This window comes from Salmo salar, chromosome 21 (genome assembly GCF_965601325.2).
Source record: "Salmo salar chromosome 21, fSalSal1, whole genome shotgun sequence".
NCBI classification, from domain to species: Eukaryota; Metazoa; Chordata; class Actinopteri; order Salmoniformes; family Salmonidae; genus Salmo; species Salmo salar.
Genome location: NC_138311.1, coordinates 26957216 through 26968492, shown reverse-complemented (window position 1 = coordinate 26968492; position 11277 = coordinate 26957216). Strand labels below are relative to the sequence as shown.

At 44.8% G+C, this 11277-nt stretch overlaps 1 protein-coding gene and 1 pseudogene across 1 annotated transcript in view; both read right to left on the bottom strand.

Annotated features, from left to right (window-relative positions):
* Positions 1-1044: 1044 nt before the first annotated feature.
* LOC106581992 (protein jagunal homolog 1-A-like) lies at positions 1045-2103 on the bottom strand (annotated as a pseudogene).
* A 3604-nt stretch (positions 2104-5707) lies between these two features.
* LOC106582005 (uncharacterized) overlaps positions 5708-11277 on the bottom strand; it is a 29984-nt gene continuing 24414 nt past the window's right edge. Inside the window, exon 3 of the mRNA XM_014164635.3 lies at positions 5708-11040. Within this exon, the coding sequence (XP_014020110.2) occupies positions 9086-11040 (1955 nt within the window). The 3' untranslated portion in view covers positions 5708-9085. The remainder of the gene's footprint in view (positions 11041-11277) is intronic.

Sequence of the window (11277 nt, the reverse complement as noted above, 5' to 3'; positions counted from 1 at the left end):
AACAAATGATAGTTCCACTAAGCACAAACCAGATGGGATGGTGTATTGCTGCAGAATGCTGTGGTAACCATGCTGATTAAGTGTGCCTTGAATTCTAAATAAATCACTGACAGTGTCACCAGAAAAGCACCCCCACACATCACACCTCCTCCTCCATGCCTCACGGTGGGAATCACACATGTCGAGATCATCCATTCACCTACTCTGCGACTCACAAAGACACGGTGGTTGGAACCAACAATCTCAAATGTGGACTTATCAGACCAAAGGACAGATTTAAACCGGTCTAATATCTATTGCTCGTGTTTCTTTACCAAGAAAGTATCTTCTTCTTATTGGTGTCCTTTAGTAGTGGTTTCTTTGCAGCACTTCGACCATGAAGGCCTGATTCAAGCAAGTCTCATCTGAACAGTTGATTTTGGGATGTGTCTGTTACTTGAACTCTGTGTAGTATTTATTTGGGCTGCAATCTGGGGTGCAGTTAACTCTAACAAACTTATCCTCTGCAGCAGAGGTAACTCTGGGTCTTCCTTTCCTGTGGTGGTCCTCACGAGAGCCAGTTTCACCATAGCGCTTGATGGTTTTTGTGACTGCACTTGAAGTCATTTTCAAAGTTCTTGAAATGTTCCATGTTGACTGACCTTCATGTCTTAAAGTAATGATGGACTGTCATTTCTCTATGCTTATTTGATCTGTCCTTGCCAAAATATGGACTTGGTCTTTTACCAAATAGGGCTATCTTCTGTATACTACTGCTAACTTGTAACAACACAACTTATTGGCTCAAACGCATTAAGAAGGAAGAAATTCCACAAATGAATTTTTAATAAGGTACACCTGTTAATTGAAATGCATTGCAGGTGACTACCTTGTGGAGTTGGTTGAGAGACCCTTGAATGAGTAGGTGTGTCCAAACTTTAGACTGGTACTGTAAGTTATTATGTGGTGTAAGTAGCTGTAATAAAAACTCATTAAGCACATCACAAGGTCAGTAACAATCAAGACAACTAAAGGCACAACAATCTTGACACAAGACAACAAGGATTCAATTTCCCTTTTTATTGATGTTAAAAAAAGAACATATGAATTGAATGGGCAATGGGGCAAGCATACATGTCATTTAAGAGGTATATGAATGATAAACATTACAGTTTGGGCACATTACACGGCGGAGGCAAATCAAGACCCCTTGATAGCAGTCAAGACACAGTGTAACCTTTCAAGCCAACTTAGTGAGATAATAAATCTTTTTTTTTGCCATTGGAACACATAATCTCATGTCTCTAAGTCTCAAGCTTTGCACAGTACTTGTGTGCATGCCTTATAGTGCTTTCAATATTTGACAGATTAGTCAACGGATTTTCCATTTACTGAAATCATGGCAACAAACTTGTTCAGCCCTCATTCCTCCTTCAAAACACAGTTCTTCCCTTGCCTCAAAACCCACAATACATCTTCATCACTTCTTCTTCTTCTTCTCCTGTGTGAAATCGAACCAGGCGTCCAGCAGTTTCTTGCTGTAGTATATCTGACAGGCATCCACCTGCACTGCCACCACTATCACCAGGTACATGACGATGACTTCCGCCCAGCCGAAGATGAAGCGGTAGGCCTTGCCTTGGCAGTAAAGCTACTGGGCCTCGCCGAGCATCTCCATAGTGCCGTAGAATAGTGGAGCGATGGAGAACAGGCCTGAGCTGATCATGTAGATCACCAGGTAGCTGATGTTGTTCTTGTACAGTGACAGGCTGCTGGTGACCGGTGGAAAGAAACTGATCAGGTAGGGGTACTCCCATCTGTAGGGATTGGCTGCCGGGTCGCTGGGCACCAGGTCGAGTTTGCTGATAGTCACCTGGGCCGCCACCACGAGCCACAGCAGAAGGTGGACAAAGTTGAGCTTCCGCAACTCCTACTTTATCAAGGCACTGGAGGCACAGGGAAAAAGGGGAGAGAAAGTTGAGACAGTATGTTTAATGATCCGATAGAAAGGCAGGCAGACAAGACAGACAAGCATACAGACAGACAAGCATACAGACAGACAAGCATACAGACAGACAAGAGCACAGACAGATATGATTACCTCAACTGGTACTCATGTTGCATATGTCAGATCAGTTGGAAATGGCCTGTAGCCCTTTCCTGCAGTCAATGACAAAAAGCACCCTCTTTGGCCTCATGGGTTTAATATTATTCATATTTTTGATGATTTCATAATTAATCAAGATTATATGTTTTTTTAAACGACAACAATCTGGTGTTTCTATGTCAAACAGTTCTCTTACATTTCAGTCTTCTGTGATGTACTGCATATACAGTGTAATTTTGGGATGCAAACTCAAAATGTAATACATTTCAACTCTATATCTGACATGGTACAGGTGTCTTCTTTTTTTAAGCCCATAACCATGTGTGTGAGGTGTAGACTTTTGTTTCAAAGTAGATTTGTTTAAGACTACAAAAAAATCACTCTGTGTGACCCTGATTTAGCCCACTGCAGTAAAAGGCTACATTTACGAGATTGAATAGAGCCCGAAGTGTGCATTTTCAGCAGAAATTCTAGAAGATTCTATGTAGTAACTCTACATCCAAACCAATATATTTAATGTAGTTTTTTTAAGCCCACATCTGATCCTTTAATAATGAGTATCATATGGGTTTTTCACATGTATTTCATTCAAAGAATTGATTATGCAGACACACACACCGATGTGATGATCAGGCTTCTATTTCTACCCTAAAACAATTGAATATTAAAAGCTCCTCTATTCTTGAAGTTTAAAAAAAAATCAAGAACAATATACACTGCTCAAAAAAATAAAGGGAACACTAAAATAACACATCCTAGATCTGAATGAATGAAATAATCTTATTAAATACTTTTTTTCTTTACATAGTTGAATGTGCTGACAACAAAATCACACAAAAATAATCAATGGAAATCCAATTTATCAACCCATGGAGGTCTGGATTTGGAGTCACACTCAAAATGAAAGTGGAAAACCACACTACAGGCTGATCCAACTTTGATGTAATGTCCTTAAAACAAGTCAAAATGAGGCTCAGTAGTGTGTGTGGCCTCCACGTGCCTGTATGACCTCCCTACAACGCCTGGGCATGCTCCTGATGAGGTGGCGGATGGTCTCCTGAGGGATCTCCTCCCAGACCTGGACTAAAGCATCCGCCAACTCCTGGACAGTCTGTGGTGCAACTTGGCGTTGGTGGATGGAGCGAGACATGATGTTCCAGATGTGCTCAATTGGATTCAGGTCTGGGGAACGGGCGGGCCAGTCCATAGCATCAATGCCTTCCTCTTGCAGGAACTGCTGACACACTCCAGCCACATGAGGTCTAGCATTGTCTTGCATTAGGAGGAACCCAGGGCCAACCGCACCAGCATATGGTCTCATAAGGGGTCTGAGGATCTCATCTCGGTACCTAATGGCAGTCAGGCTACCTCTGGCGAGCACATGGAGGGCTGTGCGGCCCCCCAAAGAAATGCCACCCCACACCATGACTGACCCACCGCCAAACCGGTCATGCTGGAGGATGTTGCAGGCAGCAGAATGTTCTCCACGGAGTCTCCAGACTCTGTCACGTCTGTCACATGTGCTCAGTGTGAACCTGCTTTCATCTGTGAAGAGCAGAGGGCGCCAATGGCGAATTTGCCAATCTTGGTGTTCTCTGGCAAATGCCAAACGTCCTGCACGGTGTTGGGCTGTAAGCACAACCCCCACCTGTGGACGTCGGGCCCTCATACCACCCTCATGGAGTCTGTTTCTGACCGTTTGAGCAGACACATGCACATTTGTGGCCTGCTGGAGGCAGTGCTCCTCCTGCTCCTCCTTGCACAAAGGCGGAGGTAGCGGTCCTGCTGCTGGGTTGTTGCCATCCTACGGCCTCCTCCACGTCTCCTGATGTACAGGCCTGTCTCCTGGTAGCGCCTCCATGCTCTGGACACTACGCTGACAGACACAGCAAACCTTCTTGCCACAGCTCGCATTGATGTGCCATCCTGGATGAGCTGCACTACCTGAGCCACTTGTGTGGGTTGTAGACTTTGTCTCATGCTACCACTAGAGTGAAAGCACCACCAGCATTCAAAAGTGACCAAAACATCAGCCAGGAAGCATAGGAACTGAGAAGTGGTCTGTGGTCACCACCTGCAGAACCACTCCTTTATTGGGGGTGTCTTGCTAATTGCCTATAATTTCCACCTGTTGTCTATTCCATTTGCGCAACAGCATGTGAAATGTATTGTCAATCAGTGTTGCTTCCTAAGTGGACAGTTTGATTTCACAGAAGTGTGATTGACTTGGAGTTACATTGTGTTGTTTAAGTGTTCCCTTTATTTTTCTGAGCAGTATAATTTCAATAAATATGACTGGCCCAGCAAGTAGCTACATCTATTGAGCCCAGCCAGTGTTGCCATGTTCGCAGTTTTCCTGAAAATTGGGCTAATTTGAAAACGATGTCGCTGAGCTAGAGGAAATTTGAAATGGAATTTGCATCTGTTGGCCACCAAGTAGGCTATACATTTCTATGCAGTTGCAGACTACTGTAGCCTACCATTTGATACAATAAATATATATTGAAATTACAATATCACTGGAGTCATTGCAAATCAATTTGAGCCACTTGTGTAGCCTACCTTGACCTGGCAAACGGATTAAATAAATAGCCTATAACTCAGTTTGTTGTTGTAGCCTTGTGTTATTATGTAATTATTAATGGCCATATTTAATTAATTAAATTGGAAGTTATCAATTGTGATAATCGTAGCTCGGCACAATAAAAGCAGGGTGAATAAATGACAGTAACGTGTGTGCGTACGCGCGGGAGATCAGTCGCAGCATCCCTTTTTTTCCACTGAGCTTTTTTCTCGCAGCATCCATTTCGAGATATGTGAACTGTTGGTAAGAAACCAAAACATGTATTTTTGTGTTTGCGGAAGAAAGAAAGCACCTCTTATTATGAGGAAATACATCTATATGTCCCCATAGATGTGCCTGAAAACTATAGGATGAATCTAAGATATAATAGACTATTTTAATAGTCATCTGAACGAGTCAAGGTAGAGTAGCCTATCTGTCTGGCAGCACAGTATCCTCATCTCTACACCATATGGCATATCCAGTCAGCTGCAATGATCATGACTATAATTAATGACTGCATTATTAAACCAGAGCATATTTACTGTAGCCTAGATCAGGAACAAGTACAATTAGTTTATTACATTTGGACTGGTGAACTGCGCTTATCTGATGTGCACTTATTATGGTCACACAATGAAATAATACCTGTGTTATTTGGGCTCCCGAGTGGCATATCGGTCTAAGGCGGTGCATCTCAGTGCAAGAGGTGTCACTACAGTCCCTGGTTTGAATCCAGGCTGTATCACATCTGGCCGTGATTGGGAGTCCCATAGGGTGGCGCACAATTGGCCCAGCGTCGTGGGTTATGGCCGGGGTAGGCCGTCATTGTAAATAAGAATTCGTTCTTAACTGACTTGCCTAGTTAAATAAAGGTTAAATAAAAATAAAACCTTCATAAATAAACCTTCCTAATATTCGGCTTCAATTCGTCGGGGCAAATGACATCAATAAGGGAACATAGCTTTCACCTTTTCAGTCTATTTTATGGAAAGAGCATAATGTTCATAATGTTTTGTGTACTCAGTGAATGTTGAAAAAAAGAGTAACAAATTACCTTCTAGTTAAATCATCTTTATTACTTTTTTTTAAACAACATCAACAGTATAACAGTAAAAACATTAAAACTCAGGGTTTCTTTTGGTTTACTGAATCTTTAGCGCCATAGGCCCAAATAAAGAAAGAAAACTGAATTCATATCTAGAGTCAATTTTCTCAAAAATGTTTTAACTACATGTTATTCCACTTCTGCACATTTAAAATCAGGAGGTCAGTAGTCAAAAAGCTAACTGGCTAAAGCTACTTCCAGACATAAAGGAGAGAGCACCTCTCTGACCGTTTTTCTCCGACCTAGCAGAGTTGGTTAGGCTGTTTCTATGTTATCCAGAGCATTGGTGACTGTAACTGTGCTGCTGGCAATAAGTTAATTACGTTTTTTTTGCCAACGTTTACTGACACCGGCCATATTCAACGAGTGTTGAGCGTTTGTAAATTCATCAGTTATTCTCGCTCTAGCACACTCAGATGAGAGTGCTCTGAAATCGAAGTAGATAGCCAGAGGGAATTTATGAACGCACCCTTTATCTTTATTCTTTGGGCTCCACAAGGAAACCTAATTCCATAAGTCTCCTCACTTACTCCTGGTTTGGTTTGGCCATCATGTTCTCTGATTGACATCAAAGTATTTATTATTCTTAACTCTTAACCTCCACATAGAGTACCTATAATCAGATTATTTTAATTCTGTACTGCTGAGACAAGAGGAATTACACACCTTTTTCAGGTCTAACATTCATTTAATTTGCTAATTCAAAGGTTATTCAAAAGAACCACAATTGATGATCAATGTATCTCTTACTTACAGAAAACTTTAGGCCCCTCTTAATGAGGGACTGGGTCTTGGTCAGATCTTTTTCATACGTCTGTCAGTATAACACTACTGCTTTATTCAGCTGAGAACCGACACATACAGCAATAAAAGGGTTTGTAAGGACAGCAGTGGTCTTCCAATTTTTGTTGGAGCCTTATTCTTTACTTGCCACAAGAGGCATTGCTTTGCACAACATTAATACACCCATAATACATTATATTGCCAACCATTTAATGCAACAAAATCACCCCTATAAACATCACAGATGATGCTTGTCTGCAAAAGTTACAAAAATAATCAATCAAACAAATCTATCAAAAACACAACAAGAAAGTTACGCAACAAACTAAAACGTGAAATAAACCATTGCACCATTTTATTTGAATCTTGAACTCTATTGGCTTTCAGTTGCCTTTCTATAAGTACTTTAATAGCACATTGCAGGTGCCATTTTACTAGATATTACATTTGTTTTCTTTAGTTATTCAATTTACATTCTTTGCCACGGTTTCATTAATGGCAGCTGCCAGTTTGCAAAGGAACATGTAGGGACTTGAGAAAACACATGGTACTCTGTGGCAATACAAGAGATATATCTCTTTCCACATCCGTCTGTGCAGCACTTTAAATTAAACTGATACATACAGGTGAAGTGGGAAGTTTACATACATTTAGGTTGGAGTCATTAAAACTCGTTTTCCAACCACTCCATACATTTCTTGTTAACAAACTATCGTTTTGGCAAGTCGGTTAGGACATCTACTTTGTGCATGACACAAGTAATTTTTCCAACAATTGTTTATAGACAGATTATTTCACTTATAATTCACTGTATCACAATTCCAGTGGGTCAGAAGTTTACATACACTAAGTTGAATGTGCCTTTAAACAGCTTGGAAAATTCCAGAAAATTATGTCATGGCTTCTGAAAGGCTAAATGACATAATTTGGGTCAATTGGAGGTGTACCTGTGGATGTATTTCAAGGCCTACCTTCAAACTCAGTGCCTCTTTGCTTGACATCATGGGAAAATCAAAAGAAATCAGCCAAGATTGTAGACCTCCACAAGTCTGGTTCATCCATGGGAGCAATTTCCAAAGGCCTGAAGGTACCACGTTCATCTGTACAAACAATAGTACGCAAGTATGAACACCATGGGACAACGCAGCCGTCATACCACTCAGGAAGGAGACGCATTCTGTCTCCTAGAGATGAACGTACTTTGGTGCGAAAAGTGCAAATCAATCCCAGAACAACAGCAAAGGACCTTGTGAAGATGCTGGAGTAAACAGGTACAAAAGTATCTATATCCACAGTAAAACTAGTCCTATATCGACATAACCTGAAAGGCCACTCAGCAATGAAGAAGCCACTGCTCCAAAGCCACCATAAAAAAGCCAGAATACGGTTTGCAACTGTAAATCGAACTTTTTGGAGAAATGTCGTCTGGTGTGATGAAACAAAAATAGAACTGTTTGGCCAGGGGGAGGCTTGCAAGCCGAAGAACACCATCCCAACCGTGAAGCTCGGGGGTGGCAGCATCATGTTATGGAGGTGCTTTGCTGCAGGAGGGACTGGTGCACTAAACGAAATAGATGGCATCATGACGGAGGAACATTATGTGGATATATTGAAGCAACATCTCAAGACATCAGTCAGGAAGTTAAAGCTTGGTCGCAAATGGGTCTTCCAAATGGACAATGACCCCAAGCATACTTCCAAAGTTGTGGCAAAATGGCTTAAGGACAACAAAGTCAAGGTATTGGAGTGGCCATCACGAAGCCCTGACCTCAAGCCTATAGAAGAATTGTGGGCAGAACTGAAAAAGGAGGCCTACAAACATGACTCAGTTGCACCAACTATGTCAGGAGGAATGGGCCAAAATTCACACAACTTCTTGTGGGAAGCTAGTGGAAGGCTACCTGAAATGTTTGACCCAAGTTAAACAATTTAAAAGCAATGCTACAAAATACTAATTGAGTGTATGTAAACTTCAGACCCACTGGGAATGTGATGAAAGCTGAAATAAATTATTCTTTCTACTATTATTCTGACATTTCACATTCTTAGAATAAAGTGGTAATCCTAACTGACCTAAGACAGAGGATTTTTACTAGGATTGAATGTCAGGAATTGTGAAAAGCTGAGTTTAAATGTATTTGGCTAAGGTGTATGTAAACTTCCGACTTCAACTGTACATTTGACTACATTTCACAATATGTGAACCCTGTTGATGTAATGGCATCTTTTAATGCAGTGTTGTAACGTTGTAACACTCTTAAGAGCGGTAGATAGACACAGAAATCTTTGTACCACAACCACAAAATGGTTATAAAAACTGCATATATGTACATTCACTCACACACATACACACTCCTCTCTCAGATTTTCCCAGGGACGGTCCGACTCGTCCTCCAATCGCTGTCAATCTCAACAGCATCGAACTCAACAGATAGTTGATGTTTAAAAAAAAAAACATATACATTTAAAGACTTCTATAATCAATGCTTACATTTCTCCAACATTTTCTCCCTCTGTCACTGTCTCTTCCACTCTATAGTTGTTGTTACATAGGGTACAACATGTACCCAGAGAAAGATGAGTGGACGTATTGGCCAGCGTATAGTCCTGCGGCCTGGTCTGAGGGTAGCTGGAGGTACACGGTGTCCCCGGGCTGTAGAGGTAACACTGCACTCCCCGACGCCTGATCCAGGAATCCCTTCTTATACTCGTCATACGTGTACATCACAGGCTCATCGTTCCTCATCAGCGCCACCCACACGTTGGCCCCTTTGCAGTGGACGTGGTAGGCAAAGTAGTAGATTCCGGGCATGTCGCAGGTAAACACGCCTGTCTGGGGGTTGTAGTTCTGACGACCGTTGTACAGGATCTTGTCGAACACCACAGGCGTGCCCACTGGTGGGAAGGGTGTGGTCACCAGAGCCGTGAACGCGGGCATCTCCAGGCCGTTGGAGCCCATCACCTCTCCACTGTTTCCTCCATATTTCCCCTTCTTGCCATAGCCGGTGGTCTTTACTCCGTCCAGCCCAGGAGGAATACCCATCTCAGGGAGGACTGCTCCCATGTTAGGGGAGAGGGTGGGGGGTCCGGGTGGGCCTGGGGGACCAGGTAGACCTGGCTGGCCTGGATTTCCTGGTGGTCCTCCAGGACCTTCTTTACCTGGAGGTCCAAGAGGACCAGGGACACCTGGGTTTCCGTTACCCTCAACGCCGGGAAGACCAGGTAATCCGCTGTCACCTTTAGACCCAGGGGCACCAGGAGGTCCGATCGGCCCACCTGCACCTCCCAGACCTGGAATGCCCTTAGGGCCTTGGGGACCCTTCTCTCCTGGAAGTCCTCCCTCTCCCTTTGGCCCAGATAGGCCTGGAATGCCAGGGGTGCCTGGTAACCCTTTGTGTCCGCCTTCCCCTTGGGGTCCTATAGGCCCAGCGGGACCCCTTGGCCCTGGCTCTCCTCCCTCTCCAGGGAAGCCATTCTGACCATGCAGTCCAGGAGGACCAGGCTCACCCTGGCCACCTGGCAGCCCCTTTTGCCCTCCCTCTCCAGCCTCTCCTTTTGACCCTGGTTGGCCAAGACCTCCAGGGGGTCCCATAGGGCCAAGGGGACCAGCTGGTCCGATTAGTCCAGGTGGTCCTATCACACCTGGAAGTCCTCCATGGCCTTTGTCTCCCTTCGGTCCTGGGCCTCCGGGCATCCCACCCATTCCTTTATCTCCCTTGGGTCCTGGGAATCCAGGTTTTCCAAATCCGGGCAATCCAGGCTTCCCAGGCATACCTGGAGGGCCTGGGTGCCCTTTCCCACCAGGCATGCCTGGTTGTCCAGGCAGACCATTCTGGCCTGGTTTTCCCTGGCCTGGCAGCCCTGGTGGACCGGTCTCGCCGCCCTCTCCTGCTGGTCCAGCCAGCCCCTGCTCTCCAGGAGGGCCTGGTTTCCCTGGTCCTCCTGGTGGCCCCGATATGCCACTCATTCCAGGCTTGCCCACACCGGGCATCCCTCCCTGGCCTGGAGGTCCATGGGGTCCTGCTGGCCCTTTGTGGCCTGGCTGTCCTGGCTGTCCAATTCCCTTGTCACCCTTGGGTCCTGGTAATCCTGGTAGTCCTGGCAGGCCCTTATGTCCTGGTTCCCCCTTGGGCCCTGGTTGCCCTGGCAACCCCCCAACCCCTGGTTTACCTATCCCCGGGAGACCTGGAGGACCAGGGGGGCCCTGAGGCCCTGGCTGCCCCATATGACCGTCTCCACCGCTGGGGCCCAGCTCTCCAGGTACACCTGGGTCTCCCATGCCCCCTGGCTTGCCTGGAATTCCCGGGAGTCCTGGTTTGCCTACACCAGGGAATCCTGGGGGACCAGCGGGGCCTGGTTTTCCTTCACCTCCTGGCTGTCTTACCCCAGGAGGACCTGGTGGCCCAGAGGGTCCCTCAGGTCCTGCAGGCCCAGCTGGGCCCTGCTCTCCTGGCAGGCCTCCAGGGAGACCTCCCACAGCCCCACTGGGGATGGTCTGACCTGTAGGGGATAAGATGTCCAGTCAGTCTAAACATTGGAAGATCGCAGGCATAGCACAATATTCAGCACAAGAGCAAAATTAAGTACAATCTGCTTGTGTGTATGTCTTAACTAGAGTTAGGTTAGGTAATGAACATTGAAGATTGACATAGTCTCAACATAAACAACATACTATTGGCCTACTCCATAGTAGTGCGCTACTTTTGACCAGAGCCACAAGTCCTTTGAGATTGCCAT